Raw genomic sequence first — 23,202 nt, 5'->3', positions numbered from 1 at the left:
TTGAAAATCTCATTCTGAAGTTTTTTGTTTGTTTTGTTTTTTCTGTAGCTATTTCTTCCTGACCCTGGGATTGAATCCAGGTCTCCTGCATTGAGTGCAGATTCTCTACCATATGAACCACCAAGGAAGCTCATAAAAGAAGTTTGGAAACTCACTCTGAGGTGTTTCTCTTTTTCCCTTAATTATTTTATTGACATTATCGACTGTTTCTTTTTTTTTTTTTTTTTCCATCAAGGCAGTTTCATTTTGTTTTAATCTTTAATACAAAGTACATAAATCAAAGTTCAATCCTACCTAGTATAAATTGATTGGGAGAGTCAAGGAGAGATGTTTGGATTTTGAGTTTCATGCACTTCGTCCAAGCCCAGATTTAGTTTCAGTGAGTTGATTATGAAGACTGTGAAAGGCTTCTATGTCCTTTTCATGCTGCATCTATGGTTCTTTGACTCTGGAAGGACCGGAAAGATACTTGTATGGCCCATGGATTTCAGTCACTGGATTAATTTAAAGATTATTCTGGATGAACTCCACCTTGGTGGGCATGAGATAACTGTCCTCATACCTTCAACAAGTTCTCTGCTTGATCATACCCAGATTCCCTTTAACGTGGAGATCCTTGAAAGTCCAATAAGTAAAGAAAGTTTCATGGAAGAATTCACTGCTAATCTCTACACACTTTCTTTTGAACTGCCGAAAGTTTCATGGTGGGAGAGGCAAGTACGACTGACAAAAATGTTGAAAGAGTTTTTAGCAACAACCAGAAGCATTTGTGACAGTGTTGTCACAAACAAGGAGTTGCTCACCAGGCTTCAGGCAGCTAAGTTTGATATCTGTATTGCTGACCCTTTAAGCTTCTGTGGGGAGTTAGTGGCTGAGCTTCTCAACATTCCATTTATATACTCCTTTCGGTTTTCCTATGGGAATGTCATTGAGAGATTGTGTGCTGGGCTTCCTATGCCTTCTTCATATGTTCCTGGAGCCATATCAGGACTGACAGACAGCATGACTTTTATACAGAGGCTGGAGAACTGGTTATCGTATACAATAAATGACCTGATGTATTCATATTTTGTATTTCCAGAATGGGATGAATATTACAGCAAGGTTTTAGGTAAGAGATATTTGCATGTAATAATGATTCTTATTTCATATGGAAAATGTAAATGTTTATCTGACTGTATGAAAACTTAAAAAAGCTTTTCCAAGCTCATATTTCTTAACTGTTTTGAGTAACAACATAATAACAATTCTTTATCTTTCTTTATTCTTTTCTTAAACTTTTCATTTTTTGTTTTGTTTTAGATTATTGAGTACTAAAGATTTATCAGAGAACAAATATTCTCTATATTTATCCATAAATCCTATTCAATGCTGCTAATTTTTTTTTTTTTTTCAGGATATCTACAAAACCCAAAACTGACAGTGTTTAAGTTCCATAACCTTGGGCTACTTCTCTCTTGTTTACTTCTCCTTTCATATGCAGGTTTCCCAGGTGGTGCTAGCTGTAAAGAACCTGTCTGCCAATGCAGGAAACATAAGAGACAGGGGTTTGATGATTCCTGGGTCAGGAAGACCCCCTAGAATAGGGCACTATACCTTCCATTTTCTTTTTGATTAATCTGCTGTTTCTCAGGCCTTCTGTTTGCATCCTCTGAAGGCTTGGTTTGCTGATTCCCAGGCTCATAAAGTGATGAGTAAAAAACTGGAAAATAAACATACATTGGTTTCATCTGCTCTTTGCCTTCCAAAAGAGAAAGAAACAAGAACTGTTTTTCTCTAACTAGACTTTTAAATGTATTTTATTGTTGCTGTTCCATTCATAATTGGATTAGAAGTGAACTATTGAGCTTTGATCCTGAGCTCAAAGATTTTATCCGTTTCAGCAAGTCTTTTTATGCTTTCATTTTGCATAACTGATATGCTTATTTTTTAAATAAAGTTTATATAATTGTGTTAAGGAGGATTTTGCAGAAGATACTTTGAGAAAGCCATTGATAGGGCCCACATGGGGTCTCATTGATAAGATGGATCCTTATGTCGACCTCACAAACAAAGAATAAAGCACAGTGATCTGTGAGACTGACCAAATTGCCCAAATGACATCCGGTTATCTCACTGGCACCTATCTTCTAAAGCTGTGAGACCACCAGATTCCAGACCGCCAGCTATGTGACCATCCCTTTAGAGAATTTTTCTTTGGTTAGGTATAAGAAGGATTCCATCAAAAGGGAGAACGCTGGTTCTCCTTAAGAGCCAGTCACCCTCTTTTTTCCCTCTAATAAATTTCCCTTTTTTTGTCTGACTGCCCGGCTCACTCTCTTTTTCTCTGCACTTGCCTTACATTTTGGTGCCGAAACCCTGGAGGGAAGATCCACCGCAACTGGGTGGGCTCCTCTCACAAGCCCACCTCCGGTGGTCCCCTCCCTTGGACCTTGCCGAGAAACTGAGATGAGCTCTGGGACGGGACTCTCCACTCGCCTTGCTGGACTAACATCCACACACCAGCCCACATTTCATCCATCGGTCACCATCCAAGGGTGAATGAAATCCCATTCCCTTGGATCCTCTCTTTCTCGCCTCGTTTCTAAGTCCTAGCGATAGGCGGGAGGGGAGGATCCCCACGGCCCTCAGCCCCTCGGCCTTGTGCCCCGTCTACTTTGAAATGGGGGAAGCCCATTTCAAAGCAGACTATTATTATTCTCCAAGAAAGTCCTGAGAACGAGGAAGCTCTGAGGTCCGAGGTCTCCTCGCTTTCTCTCGCCCTTGTTTAACTTCCCTATTCGGCCGCAATGGGAAATTCTCAATCCCAGTCTTCAAAGTCTACTCCTCTGGGATGATTTCTCCGAAACCTAAAAGCTTTGGGCTTCCAAGGGGAGATAAGACCAAACAGACTTACTTCCTATTCTAACAGTGTCTGGCTGCAAAACCAACTTGATAACAGGTCCCAGTGGCCAGAAAATGGAATTCTCGATTATATAACTTATGCTGCCGCAATGGCAAGTAGTTAGAAATCCCTTATGTTCAGGCTTTCTTTGCTCTTCGCTCTCGACCCCCTCTCTGTGAATCCCCTTCTATTTCTCAAATACTCTTAGCCCACTCTGAACCACATCCTCCTAAACAATGTCTCCCAATCCTTGTTCAGACTTTCCTTCTTCTTCCTTCCACCTTTCCGACCACAGCCTACCCCCGATAGCTCCCAATCCCCTCGTAGCCGCTCCAGATCCAGTTCCACAACCTCCACCTTACGCCCCCTCCTCACTCCCTCCCTCTCAAGGGTAGGTCGCGGCCACCGCGGCGCCCAACAACCCTCTCCTGCTTGTGCCTGAGATAAACCCTGAGACCTAAGCCCCACCCTCTGCCCTGAGGGTTCCAAGGCTTTACCCCAGTCTCCCTAGATCCCCTCTCCGAACAACTTTAAAACAGGAAACTTCACCAGAGGACCCCGCTCCACTCCTCCCTTACCTGAAGTAGCTGGAGCAGAAGACATTGTTCAGGTTCGTGTCCCATTCTCCCTCACCTATCTGTCTCAGATTGAAAAGCGTCTTGGCTCCTTCTCCTCAGACCTGGATAATTACTAAAAGAATTCAAGGATTTTACCCAGTCTTATGACTTAACCTAGCATGATACTTACATCATACTTTCCTCCACTCTTCTTCCAGAAGAGAAGGAAGGAGTATGGAGTATGGCAAGCCTCTCAGGTGCATACTGATGAGATAAACAGGGTACTAAGCCCATAGGGGCAATGGCTGTCCCCCCGAGATGATCCCAACTGGGATTATCAGGTAGGGAGACCTGCCTTACTGTGGGCCTTCAAAAGGCAGGGCATAAAGTCATCAGCTTTGATAAGCTGCAGGAAATAACTCAAAGACTAGATGAAGACCTGGCACAGTTTCCATCCAGGTTAATGGAAGCACTACAAAAATATGCAAAATTAGAACCCACTTCAGCAGAGGGCACCGTTGTCCTTAACACCCATTTTATCTCCCAGTCATTCCCAGATATCTGAAGGAAACTAAAAAAGACAGAAGAAAGCCTTCAAACCCCTCAACGAGACCTTTTAAATTTAGCCTTTAAGATTTTTCAAAAATTGGGAAGAACAGGCAAAGCTAGAGAAGGCCCAACCAGATCAGGCCAAATACCACCTTTTTAGCCACTGCCCTACATGGCTCCAAGCCTCCATCAACCAACAAAGAAAGGAAGCCAACTGGTCCCTGCTTCAAATGTGGCAAAGAAGGCCACTGAGCCCGCTCATGCCTAAAGCCAAGGCCTCTCCAGGTCCATGTCCCAGCTGTGGCATAAAGGGACATTGGAAGGTCGACTGCCCAAATACCCCTCCAGGGATCCAGACATCCCCTCTTGGTCCAGAGCAGGAGTCCTCTGACCCAGCTCTGCCCAGGCTCCTCAGACTTGCCACTGAAGTCTGAAAGTGCCCAGGGCCCCAGGCCCCAACTCTCATCACCTCTACGGAGTCCAGGGTAACTCTTACAGTGGCAGGTAAGCTGATCTCCTTTTTCATTGACATGGGCCACTTACTCTGCTATGCCTGCCTACTCTGGAAAAACCAAGGTCTCTCAGGTCTCTGTTATGGGGGTTGATGGTTTAACAGCTACACCACAAATAACGAGCCATCTTATCAATGAGACCCCATGTGGGCCCTATCAGCCATGTTCTGCTTGCATTATTAAGTTAGATTTTTTAAGATATAATTGACATGTTACTTTGTATTAATTTTAGGTGTCAACAAAATATTGTGAATCTGTAGAAAAAATTGAAAATTGTAATTGAGCCAACCTTAAGATTATAACCTGGGAGGCAGTTTTTTAGAAAGTTCTGAAAAAAGTCCTCCCATTAGAAATCAAAACACAGTTATATGAGTTTTTGAGATAGAGGGTTATACATCAAAAGTTTATATATCAGAGTAATGCTGGCAACTTACATAGGCCAAAGCGAGTGGTGGGTCACTGTGACACCTTATAGGATTAAGGAAGAAATGTTTTCTCCTAAAGAGTTACCTTGCTAGCAAAAGGAAATTGTTTTGTTCGTTTGTTTGTTTGATGAGTTGGTATTCCTGTGTCTTCTAAGGAAACCTAATTAATGTGGAATATAGATATGCTGCTGCTGCTGCTGCCAAGTCGCTTCAGTCATGTCCGACTCTGTGCGACCCCATAGACGGCAGCCCACCAGGCTCCCATGTCCCTGGGATTTTCCAGGCAAGAACACTGGAGTGGGTTGCCATTTCCTTCTCCAATGCACGAAAGTGAAAAGTGAAAGTGAAGTCTCTCAGTCGTGTCCGACCCTCAGCGACCCCATGGACTGCAGCCTACCAGGCTCCTCTGTCCATGGGATTTTCCAGGCAAGAGTACTGGAGTGGGGTGTCGTTGCCTTCTCCGTATATGGAGATGAGATGAAGGCAAAGCACAAGTACAGTTTTAACAGTTGATGTATGGGGGTGAAGGCTAGTGCTCCCTCTAATATTCTTTCAATTCTTCTGTAGTTTGAAAGTTTCCAGATTTAAAAAGTTGGGGGAAAAGAATGTGTAGGATCAGAATAAAAACAGGAATCGTGGTTGCTGTCCTTTGGGCAGTTTGTAAGTCTAACTTGTCTAATCTCAATAGGTGAGGTAGATCTGAGAGCTCGATGACTGATAATAATAAGCCTAAGCGTACCATCAACATGCAAGTCCTGACTGACGGCCTGCCAAGGAGCAGCAGGGTGCTCAGCACTGTGTGTACTGGGTCCACAAAGCACTCGCCCTGGGAGTGGGAGCCAGTCTCCCAGCCTCCCCCGCCTGTGCTCAAGGCACCACCGTCTTCCCCGGATCCCTGAGCCCTCTCAAGCAGCCCACACCTCAATCAGTGGGCAAGGTCTCTGCTTCCAGTACTCTCCACCGCTCTCCCCTCTCCACTCTGAGGCCACCAACTGCCCCCATCCTAGGCCCACCTGCCCTCCCACCTGGACTCTGCGGCTGGAGTTCCACACAGCCCTTGCATATAGATATGCAATATACACTAAAGAGGAGGGTGGTGAGTGGCTCAAATGGCAGAGAAAAATTTATGTTGCTTTTTTTTTGCCCTGCTTTAAGTTCACTTTTTTTTAATCACAGGCATATAATGTAATTATTTTGTATTTATACATATTGAGAAGTGATCACCACAAGATCTCTAGTTAATGGTCATCACCTCACATAGTTACAACTTTTTAATTTTGAGATGAGAACTTTTAAGATCTACTCCCTTAACTCATTTCATATATACAATACAGTACTGCTAAATATAGTCAACATGTTGTACATCATATCCCCAGGACTTACTTATTTTACAAGTGAAAGCTTGTACGCTTTCACCACCTTCACCTACCTATTGTACCCACTTTCCAATCCTGGCATTTGGCAACCAACAATCTGTTCTCAGCTTCTATAAGTTCATTTTCTTTTTTGTTTTGTGTGTGCATGTGTGTGTGTATGTGTTTTAATATTCCACATTTAAGTGATTTCACATAGTTTTTGTCTTTACCTCTCTGACTTCTCTTACCATGATTTCCTCAAGTTCCATCCATATTGAGGCAAATGACAGGTTGTCTTTTTTTTTTCTTATAACTTAATACTATTTCACGGAGAAGGCAATGGCACCCCACTCCAGTACTTTTGCTTAGAAAATCCCATGGACAGAGGAGCCTGGTAGGCTGCAGTCCATGGGGTCGCTGAGGGTCGGACACGACTGAGCGACTTCACTTTCACTTTTCACTTTCATGCATTGGAGAAGGAAATGGCAACCCACTCCAGTGTTCTTGCCTGGAGAATCCCAGGGACGGGAAGCCTGGTGGGCTGCCGTCTATGGGTCGCACAGAGTCACACACGACTGAAGCGACTTAGCAGTAGCAATACTATTTCATGGTATATATGATTATATTTTCTTTATCCATTCACTCATAGAAAAACATTTAGAGTTTTTCCATATTTTGGCTACCTTAAACAATGCTACAGCACTGCAGTGAACATGGGAGGTGGTAGTAGTTTTACAATGTTATTTTTTGATGGACCTACATACTGTTTTCCAGAGTATTGCACCAGTTTACATTCCTATCAACAGTGCACCAGGGCTCCCTTCTCTCCATATCCTCACCAGCATTAGTTATCTCCTGTCTTTTCATGATAGCCATATAAACAGGCATGAGGTGATATCTCATTGTGACTTTAATTTACATTTCCCTGATTAGCAGTGGGGAGCACCCATTTATGTACTTGTTAGCTATTTGATATCTTCTTTGGAAAAATGTCTATTCAGGTCCTTTGCTCATTTTCACTAGAGAAGGGCATGGCAACCCATTCCAGTATTCTTGCCTGGAGAATCCCATGGACAGAGGAACCTGGTGGGCTGCACAGTCCATGGGATCACAAAGAGTCGGACACGATTGAAGTGACTTAGCATGCATGCACACATGCTCATTTTTACATTAAATTATTTGTTTTTTTATTTTTGTACTGAGTTTTATAAGTTCTTTAGACATTTTGAATGCCAATCCTGTATCAGATACATGGTTTGAAAATATTGTCCCTAATTTTATAGGTTGCCTTTCCATTTTGTTGATCATTTATTTTGCTGTTCATAGCCTTCTAGTTTGAAGCAGTCCCATTTGCTTATTTTTAATTTTGTTGCTTATGCTTTTGGTATCATGTTTAAAAAATCACTGCCAAGACTCATATCAAGAAAAGTTTCTGCCATGTTTTCTTCTAGGAACTCTATGGTTTCAGATCTTACATTGAAATCTTTAATCCATTTCCAGTTAATTTTGTAGTGGAGTAAGATTGCAGTCTAGTTTCATTCTTTTCATTTGAATACCCTTTTTCTTTTTTTCCAGGATTATTTATTATTTATTTAATAATAATAAATAGGATTATTTAAAAGATGATCTTTTTTATTTGAATATTTTTGGCTCCCTTGTGAAATATTAGTTGATCATATATGTATGGGCTTATTTTGTGGCTTGTGATTCTGTTCCACTGGTTCATGTGCCTGTTTTTATGCCTATACCATATGGCTGTGATCACTATAGCTTACAATATTGCCTGAAATCAGAAATGTTATGTCTTCAGGTTGCTTTGGCTTTTAGGAGTCAGTTTTAGTTTTATATACATTTTAAAGTTGCTTTTTTTTTTTCCTAATTTTATTTTATTTTTAAACTTTACATATTTGTATTAGTTTTGCCAAATATCAAAATGAATCCGCCACAGGTATACATGTGTTCCCCATCCCGAACCCTCCTCCCTCCTCCCTCCCCATACCATCCCTCTGGGCCGTCCCAGTGCACCAGCCCCAAGCATCCAGCATCGTGCATCGAACCTGGACTGGCAACTCGTTTCCTACATGATATTTTACATGTTTCATTGCCATTCTCCCAAATCTTCCCACCCTCTCCCTCTCCCACAGAGTCCATAAGACTGTTCTATACATCAGTGTCTCTTTTGCTGTCTCGTACACCGGGTTATTGTTACCATCTTTCTAAATTCCATATATATGCGTTAGTATACTGTATTTATGTTTTTCCTTCTGGCTTACTTCACTCTGTATAGTAGGCTCCAGTTTCATCCACCTCATTAGAACTGATTCAAATGTATTCTTTTTAATGGCTGAGTAATACTCCATTGTGTATATGTACCACTGCTTTCTTGTCCATTCATCTGCTGATGGACATCTAGGTTGCTTCCATGTCTTGGCTATTATAAACAGTGCTGCGATGAACATTGGGGTACACGTGTCTCTTTCCCTTCTGGTTTCCTCAGTGTGTATGCCCAGCAGTGGGGTTGCTGGATCATAAGGCAGTTCTATTTCCAGTTTTTTAAGGAATCTCCACACTGTTCTCCATAGTGGCTGTACTAGTTTGCATTCCCACCAACAGTGTAAGAGGGTTCCCTTTTCTCCACACCCTCTCCAGCATTTATTATTTGTAGACTTTTGGATCGCAGCCATTCTGACTGGTGTGAAATGGTACCTCATAGTGGTTTTGATTTGCATTTCTCTGATAATGAGTGATGTTGAGCATCTTTTCATGTGTTTGTTAGCCATCTGTATGTCTTATTTTGGACAGAAATATCTCTAATAATGTGTCATTACTAAAAGATTAGTTTATTACTAAATTTAAAAATTTTCCTTTATAGTTGTAATCTTTTGTTTTATATAGATCTTTTCATTTTCCTTATTTTTAGCACATTTAAATTTCTATGAGAAATCATTTCTTCAACAATTCAGAAACAATGTGAGTGTTTCTAATGAAGTATTCTGCCCAGGAATATACTGTGTGTTCAACAAGGCATAAGACTTAATCCAGGTGGACATGTAACATTGAGACAGTTTCTAGGCATTTTGTGACAGAAACAGGTGTTTATTTCTCTAGACTTGACCCTAAACATCGGCAGAAACTGTTGCACCCAACACTCACCTATGTCCAAAGTACAAGGTACAAAAGGCAAAACTGAGAAAAGGTCATTGACATCTCATCCCGGTAACATTTTCTGAACCGTGGATCAAGAAGTGACTGACCTACAGCTGGATCTAAGATTTTTGTTTACTCCTAGTTCCAGCAGTTTGATACTCAGCTTAGGAACATATTTTAGTGTGAAGTTAGTGACAGGACATAACTCTTGTCTCTGATTCTTTCCTAGCTCTTGGCACCTGAAATATTCTTTGGGGAATATATCAATAATCTGAAAAAAAATAATAAAGTCATAAAATAAAAGGAAAACATTTCTTTTACTTATAAGTTTAAAAATACTATTAGATATAGCCTGCCATTCAGGATAAATTTATAATCTCCATTGTATAATGAATTCCAAGCATATTTTTTCAAATTTAAAATATAACATAATTTATGTAATTATTAACTTTATTATGTATGAATTTGTTCTAATAATTGATGAGGAAACAGGTAAGATGGCATCTGCTTCAAAATATTTTGAGAAACTATTTATAAACAGTTCTGGAGGAAAAAGAATGTTAGGAAAATACTATTAGGTTAGATACAAAAATAGTCAATGTTTAATAAGGCAATAAGATCATAATTTAGGAGATGATTTTTTCTACTAAATAGAAATATGCAAGTTAACATTTAACTTCACTTCAATCTAAAAACAAAAATCTGCAGTAAATCACTAACAAATAGCAATATAGAATGTAGATACATTTTTCTAAAGATATAAATAATCTTTGAATTGTCCAGTATCCAACAAATGCCTCATCATAATACAAAAAGTAGTATTGCTTTGGAACTTTGGGAAATGGTTTTCCAAATTTGAGATATTGGCTCACAGTCTTTATTCAGATCAATTATAGTTTTTGTACAATATTGTCTTCCTTTCAATAAGATGCTTGAAACACATTGGATTAATAACAAAAGAGTGCAGATTTTAACTAAAGAAGGTATTATTTGGATAACAAAAGAAGGCAAATCAATGATATGACCCCATAATTCTACTCATAGGCTTATAACAAAGAAAAATGAATGCATTTATCCACACAAACTACATACTTTAATGCTCATAACCACATTATTCATAGAGCCAAATATGAAAACAACACAAATATTCGACAATTACTGAATGGATTAAAAAAATGAAGTATATCTGTACAAAAGTATTATTCAGAAATAAAATATCTTGAAGTACTGATACATATGACCTTAGGAATCAATCCTGAAAACTTGCTAAATAAAAGAAGGTAGCATAAAAGACCACACAGTGTATTTAAAAGGAAGAATTGTATGGTGTAAATTGTATGTCAATAAAATTGTCATTAAAAGAGTAGAGGAGCAAAACATTTCAGAAAGAAAATAAAAGTATACCCATAGCTGACACCTAAGGCTCAAATATGAGGTCTATACTAGATCTGAAACTGGAATTTGAATACCTTGGACCTTACCAGAATCAGACCCCTAAATTACTGAGATTTGCTTGTGATCTTTTAAGCAGATAGGTTTCCCTGACAATTCAAAAATCCCTCATATTTTTTAATCAAAACTTCAGCACTCTTAGAATATCAAGGAAAATATTTTTTAAAAAAATCATGTGGTGAGAATCCAGATAGCTATAGTTTCTTTTTATTGGTTATGTGGAGTACATATTTCAAAAGAACACTTACACTCTGAATAAGGTTCCTTATACCACAGTAATTATATAAATTCAGAAATGAAACTTTTGCTCCAAACTAAGGAATGTGATTTAATTCAGAGTCACTAATTTGAGCTGCTATTATGTTAATATTTACATGCTTTCCACTTCTTTTGAAAGGGGACACTTTTGTAAGGAAGTAGGTCAAAATAGCAAATATTTTGCCACCAGATTATGATGCAGTGCTCTATCTTCACCAAAGAGGACAAAGTTTTGTGAAACTAATTTTGTAAAGGAGATAATTACTTTAAGATTTTTATTATAAGATTTCCATTCTGGATAGGATGTACTTAGTAGTAACAGGACATTTCCAATACCAGAAAAGAAAACAATGGTTCAATTTAAAAAGCTGCTTATTTTTAAAGCTATCAGAAGCTTTTGGAGCAATGAGAATGAGATAAATTGGAATTCCAGAAGAGGAGGAGACTGTACCACAGTAGGCTGAGGATCACTGGCTGAGTTTCTTGTTCATTGCTAAGAGCACCTGCTGATTCTGAGCATGGAGTAGGGCTCAGGTGTAGCTCAAGCTGAAAGATTTTGTTGGTAGAGATAAAGCAGAAGATCTTTGGTTATTCCATCCTTATTTCTGTGTTTGGTTCTTCCTAGTCTCAGTATTTTGTACTCGTGGAGGAGGAAAAGCCTATTGATTTATCTTGGGTTGCATAGAACTAATATTGGTTCTTTAAAGATTCTTCACAGGAAATTTGATGGTAAAACATGTCCCACCTAGCATATCAAATGTTTTTCCCTTTATCATCTTTCATTTTTGTTCAGGAAAATCTACCAAATTATGTGAGATTATGGGAAAAGCTGAAATGTGGTTGATTCGAACTAACTGGGATTTTGAATTTCCTCACCCTTTCTTACCTAACTTTGAATTTGTTGGAGGACTGCACTGCAAGCCTGCAAAACCCTTGCCTAAGGTAATTAAATGTGTTTCTTTTTGCCTCTCTCAGTATTTACCTCCTGAAATGATTTGTAGTTTATTATTTCTAGTACTTGATATTCAAACTGAAAACCTAGACACAAGAATTAAAGGGACTTATCCACATTAGACTTTTATGCTACCATATTTTCTACATTATCATAGTAATCATTACTGATGCTAATCAAATATGCCAGATGTTTAGCTAAAATAAAATTCCCAGCCCCTAAGTTTAGTGAAATTGTCCAATATTCTCTGGGCAATGAGTATGAGCTGAAGAGTCATGTATAACTTCCATGTCCAACTCTTAATTGTCAGATGCACTTACTCCAGAGTTCTCTTTCCCTTTGTGATGTGAATGGCATGTGTCAATCTGAATCCTGATTAAAAATACATGTAATAATAGATGGATATATGGTAAAAGAAAGAAGCCATTGCTTTAGGATACTAAGATACTTGAGCCTCTTATTTACGTATTTACTTTTGGCCATGCTACTGCAGCATGTGGGATCTTAGTTCCCTGACCTAGATTGCACAGGTACCCGCTGCCTTGGAAAGCAGAGTCTTCATCGCTGGGACAGCAGGGAAACCCCAAGACACTGAGATTTTTGAGTTGCAAGTTATTCAGCATAATCTAGTCTAAGAAATGGACATAGTAGAGAAATTACGATACTTTGAGAAAAGATCAAATAGAGGTGTGATGGCTCACCCAAAATCCTGGCAGAACATACAGTAATCATTTGTTTGGTTTAAATAGAGGAAAGAAATTAGCATGGAAAGATGACCATAGGGTAAGTTATGAAAAAAGCAAATGAGCAATACTAAGTAGTCTTTGGGCTTCCCTGATGGCTCAGAAGGTAAAGAATCCGCCTGGAGTGGAGGAGACCTGGGTTCGATCCCTGGGTAGGGAAGATCCCCTGGAGGAGGGCATGGCAACCCATCTCAATTCTTGTCTGGAAAATCCCCATGGATTAGAGGAGCCTGGTGGGCTACAGTTCATGGGGTCACAAAGAATCAGACATGACTGAGCAGCTAAGCACAGCACAGTACAAGTATTCTTTACCTCAAATTTAATATCAATGACAAATCAATGTACAAGTTTTAAGCAATAAGGTGATACAGCTTACCACTTCATATAGTTTGGTTATTGAATTATTTGGAATGGAGTACAATTTAAATGGGCTGAGAAATAGGTGCAGTAGTTTCAGAAGACTTTATAGAAATCTAAATGCGATATGATAATAATTTTGAGCATAAGTGGAAAGATTCGGAGAATATTTACAAAGAAAGTCGGTAAGATTTTCAGATCGGCTGGAGGTGGCAGTTAAGAGTGACAGTTTCAGAATTAATTCTTAGCTTTTTATTTCTTGTATATGTCATCCTTTATATTTACTATTTTGTGTGGGAATTTAGTAGATAATATTGTCATTTACTAAGTGAAGAAGGAGAAAGGAGCAATTTTGAGGGAAAGTGGTCAATTCATGTTTGTATATGCTGAATGAGGTACAATGCAGTATCTAGCAAGCAGCTATTAAACACACTGTTTTAATCACTGGAGACAGGTCAATTAAGTATTTATGAAGTTTTTTAAATTAATAAACTATTTTTAGAGACATTTACATTCACAGCAAAATCTTAAAGCACAATGTTCAATATTTTGAAAAGATAGATGATGTTGGATATCCATTCTACATTGTCGTAAGCCATTTTTTCAGCTTAGAAAGTAATCCTTTAAGTATTCTGAGTTTGTTTTTTTTTCTCCATAATTTTTAATAAAAGATTTATGCCTTGTAAACATTCAGTTCTAAAATCCTAGAAATCAAATGTTGGAATAGTGTGAGGCTTGCTTATAAACATATTAGATATATTTAATAGCTCAAAAATATGAAGAATTCTTCTATTGTCTTAGTATTGACCAATAACACATATGTATGTGTAATGTTTAATGTGTATGTGTATGTATGTGTAATGTGTGTATTTAAGTATTTATTTATCAATAATGTGGCATCAAGGATCAATCTGTTATTTTTTGCAGGGTGTCCAGGAAGTGTAAGGGCTTTGTAGATTTTCCAGTGAATCTATCTCCCTGTCTCCACCCACCAGAGAACACTAGGGCCCTGGGGACACTACAAAAGCACAATCACATCTCTGCAGTCATGTAATGACATGCTCTCACACATATGAAAAACAAAAAGATTCTTAAATCTATGATGTCAGTAGGATTCTTCATTGTAGCAAGCATTTTCATAACATTGAATTATTTGAACAATTTGTATTGCTAATGTTGGTTCAGTAATATCCCTAATTTAAAAAATTAGACAACAAAGGACACTAAATCAACATATTATATGCTAAATCAACATATTATATACCGCTACAAGAGTCAATGCAAATGTGCAAAGTGAGGCATAAAGAGGGTGAAGAGTAAAGTAATCATGAGGATTGAGGCTCTAATAGAAAGGAATATGATGGAGAACCTGGTGAAACTTCAACCTTTTCATGCACAATAATAACTTTTGTGGGCTGTTTCAGAGTTAGTGCATGTACAAAGGTAAATGATGAGTAAGCCAATGACTATATTCAGTTCTCTTTAATACCTTTTAGCACCCTCTCCACAATGCTCCAAATGAATAACATTTGATTCTTAAGTAGTTCTGGTGCTTCACCTCATATTTAGCCATGGATGCTAATAAGATTTATCTTTCATTTTCTACTGAAGCACAGTCAACATAATGACATACTTTGGTACAGTTACTTTGTTCTGTTTTCTAAATTTCAGTTTTGTTTTATATTGCCTATTTTTTCTCTTGGTAGAAGGTTCCACAGCACATTTAGAAATGAGGTAGCTATATAACTTCCTGACTGGACAAGTAATGCAGAAGTTCTTATAATGCATACTCTGAGAATGACAGTAATAGACACATACAGCATCACATTCAAAGTAAAATGGCATATTTGATCATGCTGAAGTAACTTAGAAATTTGGCTGTAACACCTACAGCTGTGTGAAAGTGAAAGTCACTCAGTTGTGTCTAACTCTTTGGGACCCCATGGACTGTAGCCTGCCAGGCTCCTCTGTCCATGGAATTCTCCAGGCCAGAATACTGGAGTGAGTAACTGTTACCTTCTCCAGAGGATCTTACCAACTCAGGGACCAAACCCAGCCCTCCCACATTGCAGGCAGATTCTTTACAGTCTGAGCCACCAGAGAAGCTCAAGAATACAGGAGTGGGTAGCCTATCCCTTCTCCAGCATATCTTCCCACCCAAGAGTGGAACTGGGGTCTCCTGCAATGGAGGTGGATTCTTTACCAGCTGAGCTACCAGGGAAGCTCTACAGCCTTGGACAAATTGCTTAACCTTTCTGAAATAGCTTTCTCATCTGCAAATGTACACATATTACTTTAGTTACCATGTATCAGAGTCAAATGATACAAGTAAAGAGCTCAGCAATGGCAAAAGATACATATAGTCAATAATTTGTAAAGACATACACACATACATCTCTAATGTGCTAAAAGGGAACCTCCAATTTAAATCATTTTTAATTTGCCTATTAACCAATGATTTCAGGTCATATTCTGTACTCTGAAATGGTTAACATGAAAAAATAGAATCATTCTTAGTTCAGGCACACTGAGAAAAGTGTGTGACTCATAACTCTAAACTCTCACATAACAAAGACTGTTTTCTTCACAGGAGTTTGAAGAGTTTGTTCAAAGTTCTGGAAAAAATGGAGTCGTGGTGTTTACTCTGGGATCAATGGTCAAAAACCTCACAGAAGAAAACTCTAAAATGATTGCATCAGCCCTTGCCCAAATTCCACAAAAGGTCAGATATTTATATTTTTTGAGGGAGGGGCAGCTATTTTAGAATCTAGGAAAAACTCTTTAATTAAAAACTGTGCTTTAAAATGTATAAGTTATTGGTACTGTTATTGTCAATTTAACTGAGATATTAAAAAAGTATTAACTGTGAAAGCAACATATGTAATTGCTATCCTGGCATTGCTAACAGGAAAACATATTGCAGAATTTTCTTTAAACAATGAGCTAATACTGAATCATTCACTACTGTTAACCAGTAAACTTTGTGCCTAGATTTTAAACTTTCCATGTAATCTAACATTATTTTGTTGTTTGTATTGTTTTATCTTAATATGAGGCATATACACAAGTTACAACTGCCATGATTGAGAATAAAATAATATTTATTTTAGATATTTATTTTGAATATTTTAAAATATTTATTTAAACATTTTAAAGACTATAATATTTTAAATTATAGTCTTGATTCACAGGATGCCTTGGGACTATATTTCCTTATAATTAATGGATTTGGGTCAATCAGGACCTGGTTGACCCTTGAAGTAACAGCATAGATTCTTGGAATACTCCTAAGCAATGATTCTTCTATTTACATAATTGAAGACTTTAATAATATCAAAACAATAAAGATTTATGTAGTTCACTCTATTATGTTACCCTAAATTATACTTTTTATTGATACTATTCTAGGTTATAATTGAATAATGTTCTTCTTAAACTCCCAAAGACATTTTCCCCCCTAGCTTTAGTGAAAACAGAGAATTACCTGTAATGTTAAGTTACAAATGCTCACAATAATTATTGTATTCATAGCCAAATTACTTTCAAAAACTGTTTTGTGGAAGCAGTACCTTCTAAATATTTAATGTAAAAAAGGATCTTCACAAGAATATTGAATTGTATTAAAATATACAATGCTTAGGGGTTAAACCAGGGCAGAATCTGAAGCACCAAGACCTCTCTCTCTGCATAAACAAAATTGTTCCAGCAAAAGCTATCTGAAGTAATCATATTTGAACTCTGGACTCTAAGTACTTGCAACTCACAGTGGAAAGGCTGGGTGGAAATCACCCAGCCTTACATTAGCCAACATGCCTGTATTCCTGGTGTAATTTGTGGCACCATGAGAGGCAGTAGACTTTAACCTCCACATACTGTGTGTCTGCAATTTAATCGCTGACTCCTGCCTGTGATAATTGAGGTGAGGCACAAAAGTTGGCCACAGTCATTTCAACCTTCATTAGAAGATGCAATTTCCAGGAACTTTAAAGGATAAGCTTATTTTTTTCAATTTCTCATTTTTGTCTGCTTGGGAGCAAGTCACTGAATTAGGCCATCGAAAAACAACCTCACACAGTGGAATTTAGAAAGCTATGTGCAGGTCCATGAAAAGATAATGGTTCATAAAATATCTAGAAGGCCTAAAGCTTTAACCTTAGGCTGTTTCCTGGCAAAGAAAAATGCTTCAACAGTCAAACAAACAAATATACAAAGCAAACCCTATCAAAGGGGCGAATCAGATTTCCAGAGTTAGAATCGTGTTTAAAAATCCAGTGTACACATCTCAACCAATATCACAATACATAGAAAGTTAGAAGAAAGTATAGCCCAATCAAAAGAATGAAGGGGAAAAAAGGAATAAAATAAATTGAGAAAAACAATTTCTGAGGGATGCTAGATTTTGGAATTACTAGAAACAAATACTTTAAAAACGTCCTAAAGATGGACAAAGAAACAAAGAAAGACAATGATAAAGAGAAGAAAATGATACAGAGACAAAAGGAAATACTGGCAATGAGAAAGAAATTATTTTTTAAAAGAATCAAAAAGAAATTATAGAGCTAACAGTTACAATAACTAAAGTGAAAAATCCACGGAAGGGGGTCTAAATCAGACATGAAGAAAAAGCATCAGCAAATGTTCAGCTCAGTTCAGTTCAGTTGCTCAGTTGTGTCCGACTCTTTGCGACCCCATGGACTTCAGCACGCCAGGCCTCCTTGTCCATCACCAACTCCTGGAGTTTACTCAAACTCATGTCCATTGAGTTGGTGATGCCATCCAACCATCGCATCCTCTGTTATCCCCTTCTCTTCCTGCCTTCATCTTTCCCAGCATCACGGTCTTTTCAAATGAGTTTGCTCCTCGCATCAGGTAGCCAAAGTACTGGAGTTTCAGCTTCAACATCAGTCCTTCCAATGAACACTCAGGACTGATTTCCTTTAGGATGGACTGGTTGGATCTCCTTGCAGTCCAAGGGACTCTCAAGAGTCTTCTCCAACACCACAGTTCAAAAGCATCAATTCTTCAGTGCTCAGCTTTCTTTATAGTCCAATTCTTACATCCATACATGACCACTGGAAACACTATAGCTTTGACTAGATGGACCTTTGTTGGCAACATAATGTCTCTGCTTTTTAATCTGCTGTCTAGGTCGGTCATAACTTTCCTTCCAGGGAGCAAGTGTCTTTTAATTTCATGGCTGCAGTCACCATCTGCAGTGATTTTGGAGCCCCCCAAAATAAAGTCTGCCACTGTTTCCACTGTTTCTCCATCTATTTGCCATGAAGTGCTGGGACCAGATGCCATGATCTTAGTTTTCTGAATGTTGAGCTTTAAGCCAACTTTTTTATCTCCTCTTTTACTTTCATCAAGAGGCTTTTTAGTTCTTCACTTTCTGCCATAAGGGTGGTGTCATCTACATATCTGAGATTATTGATATTTCTCCCAGGAATCTTGACTCCAGCTTGGGCTTCATACAGCTGAGCATTTCTCATGATGTACTCTGCGTATAAGTTAAATAAGCAGGGTGACAATATACAGCCTTGACATACTCCTTTTCCTATTTGGAACCAGTCTGTTGTTCCGTATCCAGGTTTAAATGTTCCTTCCTGACCTGGATACAGGTGTCTCAAGAGACAGGTCAGGTGGTCTGATATTCCCATCTCTTGAAGAATTTTCCACAGTTTATTGTGATCCACACAGTCAGAGGCTTTGGCATAGTCAACAAAGCAGAAATAGATATTTTTCTGGAACTCTCTTCCTTTTTCCATGATCCAGCAGATGTTGGCAATTTGATATCTGGTTCCTCTGTCTTTTCTAAAACCAACTTGAACATCTGGAAGTTCATGGTCCACGTATTGTTGAAGCCTGACTTGGAGAATTTTGAGCATTACTTTACTAGCGTGTGAGATGAGTGCAATTGTGTGGTAGTTTGAGCATTCGTTGGCATTGCCTTTCTTAGGGATTGGAGTGAAACTGACCTTTTCCAGTCCTGTGGCCACTGCTGAGTTTTCCAAATTTGCTGGCATACTGAGTGCAGCACTTTCACAGCATCATCTTTCAGGATTTGAAATAGCTCCACTGGAATTCCATCACCTCCACTAGCTTTGTTAGTAGTGATGCTTCCTAAGGCCCACTTGACTTCACATTCCAGGATGTCTGGAATGCAAATGTTAACTGGGGACTGGAATGCAAAAGTAGGAAGTCAAGAAGCACCTGGACTAACAGGCAAATTTGGCCTTGGAGTACAGAATGAAGCAGGGCAAAAGCTAATAGAGTTCTGCCAAGATAACACACTGGTCATAGCAAACACCTTCTTCCAACAACACAAAAGAAGTCTCTGCACATGGACATCACCAGATGGTCAACACTGAAATCAGATTGCTTATATTCTTTGCAGCCAAATATGGAGAAGCTCTATGCTGTTGCTGCAAAGTCGCTTCAGTTGTGTCCAACTCTGTGCAACCCCATAGACAGCAGCCCACCAGGCTCCCCCGTCCCTGGGATTCTCCAGGCAAGAATACTGGGGTGGGTTGGCATTTCCTTCACCAATGAGAAGCTCTATACAGTCAGCAAAAATAAGACAGAGCTGACTGTGGCTCAGATCATGAACTCCTTATTGCCAAATTCAGACTTAATTTGAAGAAAGTAGGGGAGGGGAGAAAAAAAAAAAAAAGAAAGTATGGGAAACCACTAGACCATTCAGGTATGACCTAAATCAAATTCCTAATGATTATACATTTGATGGCATCACTGACTCGATGGACGTGAGTCTGAATGAACTCCGGGAGTTGGTGATGGACAGGGAGGCCTGGCGTGCTGCAATTCATGGATTCGCAAGGAGTCGGACACGAGTGAGCGACTGAACCGAATTGAACTGATACAATTGAAGTGTGAAATAGATTTAAGGGACTAGATCTGATAGACAGACTGCCTGATGAAAAATGGATGGAGGTTCGTGACATTGTATAGGAGACTGGGAGCAAGGCCATCCCCAAGAAAAATAAATGCAAAAAAGCAAAATGGCTGTCTGAGGAGGCCTTAGAAATAGCTGTGAAAAGAAAAGAAGCCAAAAGTAAAGGAGAAAAGGAGAGATACACCCATTTGAATTCAGAGTTCCAAAGAATAGCAAGAAGAGATAAGAAAGCCTTCCTCAGTGATCAATGCAAAGAAATAGAGGAAAACAATAGAATGGGAAAGACTAGAGATCTCGTCAAGAAAATTAGAGATACCAAGGGAACATTTCATGCAAAGATGGGCTCAATAAAGGCCAGAAATTGTATGGACCTAACAGAAGTAAAGGATATTAAGAAGAGGTGGCAAATGTTAATAAAGAATAATTGAAATTATCAAGTTTGAGGAACAGAAAAAGAAAAAAAAGAAGAAAAATGAACAAAGTCTATAAGTTGTGAGGATCCATCCTGTGAATTAGCATATATACTGTGGGAGTTCCAGAAAGAGAGAAATCAGCAGATAGCATACTAAAATAAATAATGGCTTAAAATAGCCCCAATTTAATAAAGGTATGAATCTATACGGAGCTTCCCAGATGGTGCTAGTGGTAAAGAACCTGCCTGCCAATGCAGGAGACTTAAGAGCTGTGAGCTCGATCCCTGGATCAGGAAGATCCCCTGGAGGAGGGCACTAAACCTGCTCCAGTAGTCTTGCCTGGAGAATCCCATGGACAGAAGAGCTTGGCAGGCTATAGTCTATTGGGTCACAAAGATTCAGACATTACTGAAGCAGGTTAGCATGAATGAATCCATACCTCCAAGACGCTTAATGAATTTCCAGTAGGATAAACTCAAAGCAACCTACATTAAGACATATTATAATCAACTTCTTGAAAGCCAAAGATAATGAGTAAATATTGAAAGTAGCTAGGAAGAAAGAATACATTACATATATGGTATCTTTAATACAGTGATGAGCCAATTTCTCATCAGAAACCTTGGAAAGACAGTAAGTTGTTAAATTCAAAGTGTTGAAAGACAAAATTGTTAACAGAATTTTATATGATGAAAATGTCCTCAAAATTGAAGTACAAATTAGGACATTCCCAGAAAAGCAAAAGTTGAGGAACATCATTAACACTAGATTTTCCCTGTAAAAAATGCAAAAGGAAAACTTTCTGGTAGTAATAAAAGTCTGCTAAACAGTAACACAAAGCTATATGAAGAAATAAAGATCTGCAGTGATGTGAAATAAATTGTGCAATAAATTCAATTATAAAAGTTAGTATTTTTGTAGTTCTGGCTGTATATCTAACTTTTAAAAATCTCAAAAATTTATTATATAAATGTTTAAAAACAATTATGTAATTAGGAACACAATGCATAAATATATAAATTATGACAACAGTAAAAGAAAGAGGATTAATCTATAAAGAAGCGGAGCTATTTTCTGCTATTGGATCAATAGGTCAAGGAATAAGGCATGAGAGTAACTAGAAAATATCTTTTTAAATGAATGAAAACACAAGAGACAAAAAATATATGGTGAGAAAGCAAGGCCATAGAAAAAATTTTAATTATTGAATTTGAATTTTAGTAATTAAGTAGTGTTCGACTCTTTTGGAACCCCATGGACTATAGCCCACTAAGCCCCTCTGTTCGTGGGATTTTTCAGGCAAGAATACTGGAGTGGGTTGCTGTTTCCTACTCCAGGGTATCTTCCCAATTCAAGGATTGAACCCATATCTACTGCATTGACAGGCAGATTCTTTACTATTGAGCCATCAGGGAAGTCCTTATAGCTTTATGTGACTACATTGAAACAGAGGAAAGATCTAAAACAAGCAACCTAAGATTATACTTTAAAGAACTATAAAAAGAAGGCTAGCTGGACCAACATGTAGCCAAAGCAAAGAAGTAATGATTATTAAATCAGAGATAAACAAAAAAATAGGTTAAAAATAAAACAAGGAAAATCAAAAAAATAAAAAGCCAGTACTTTAAAAAAGTCAGCAAAATTATCAAACATTTAGCTAAACTGGAAAAGAGAAAAAAGAGAGTTGATGCAAAAAATTAAAATTAAAATGATCCTAGGGAGATTACTAATGGATTTATAGAGATAAAAAGATTATAAGAGAATACAATGGCAGTGTGGCTCAGACAGAAGAGTAGAAAGACCCCAACTCACCTTTTTCCTTAGGCACACTAAAATAGACCCTATTTACAGAGTAATTATTGATGAGAACAAGCAGAGACAGGCTGTAAAGATCTACACCTAAAGATATAAAGAAGGAACTACAATTAGATAGATAGGAAGGATGGAGAAGGAATACAGTCAAGACTCATATCCCCAAGTAGGCCAATTAGCAGAGGTGGTTCCCAAAGACTGAAAGGTTTGAGCCCAATCCTGGACTCCTTGGCCTAGGTATTCTGTGCTCAGAAGAGAATCCCTCAGAGCACTGACTTCAAAGGCAAGTAGGCATTACTTTCAGAGGAGCCAATGGCTTATACTAGTCAATCAGATCTCAGGGAAATTTAGCAGGCAGTGGCTTGAAGCAGGATGTCAGTTCCCTAGATCAGATCAGATCAGTCGCTCAGTCCTGTCTGACTCTTTACGATGCCATGAATCGCAGCACGCCAGGCCTCCCTGTCCATCACCAGCTCCCGGAGTTCACTGAGACTCACGTCCATTGAGTCAGTGATGCCATCCAGCCATCTCATCCTCTGTCGTCCCCTTCTCCTTTTGCCCCCAATCTCTCCCACCACCAGAGGCTTTTCCAATGAGTCAACTCTTCACATGAGGTGGCCAAAGTACTGGAGTTTCAGCTTCAGCATCATTCCTTCCAAAGAAATCCCAGGGCTGATCTCCTTCAGAATGGACTGGTTGGATCTCCTTGCAGTCCAAGGGACTCTCAAGAGTCTTCTCTAACACCACAGTTCAAAGGCATCAATTCTTTGGCACTCAGCCTTCTTCACAGTCCAACTCTCATATTCATACATGACCACAGGAAAAACCATAGCCTTGACTAGACAAACCTTTGTTGGCAAAGTAATGTCTCTG

At 38.5% G+C, this 23,202-nt stretch overlaps 1 protein-coding gene across 1 annotated transcript in view; it reads left to right on the top strand.

The window, feature by feature from the left end:
• The first annotated feature begins 316 nt into the window (after positions 1-316).
• Positions 317-23,202, top strand: part of LOC113894348 (UDP-glucuronosyltransferase 2C1-like) — a 37,158-nt gene continuing 14,272 nt past the window's right edge. Inside the window, exons 1-3 of the mRNA XM_027544656.1 lie at positions 317-1,111; positions 11,933-12,081; positions 15,782-15,913. Of these exons, the coding sequence (XP_027400457.1) occupies positions 391-1,111; positions 11,933-12,081; positions 15,782-15,913 (1,002 nt within the window). The 5' untranslated portion in view covers positions 317-390. The remainder of the gene's footprint in view (positions 1,112-11,932; positions 12,082-15,781; positions 15,914-23,202) is intronic.

This window comes from Bos indicus x Bos taurus, chromosome 6 (assembly GCF_003369695.1).
Source record: "Bos indicus x Bos taurus breed Angus x Brahman F1 hybrid chromosome 6, Bos_hybrid_MaternalHap_v2.0, whole genome shotgun sequence".
NCBI classification, from domain to species: Eukaryota; Metazoa; Chordata; class Mammalia; order Artiodactyla; family Bovidae; genus Bos; species Bos indicus x Bos taurus.
The sequence above is the reverse complement of the archived record's forward strand: the minus strand, read 5'-3'. Positions and strand labels throughout refer to the sequence as shown.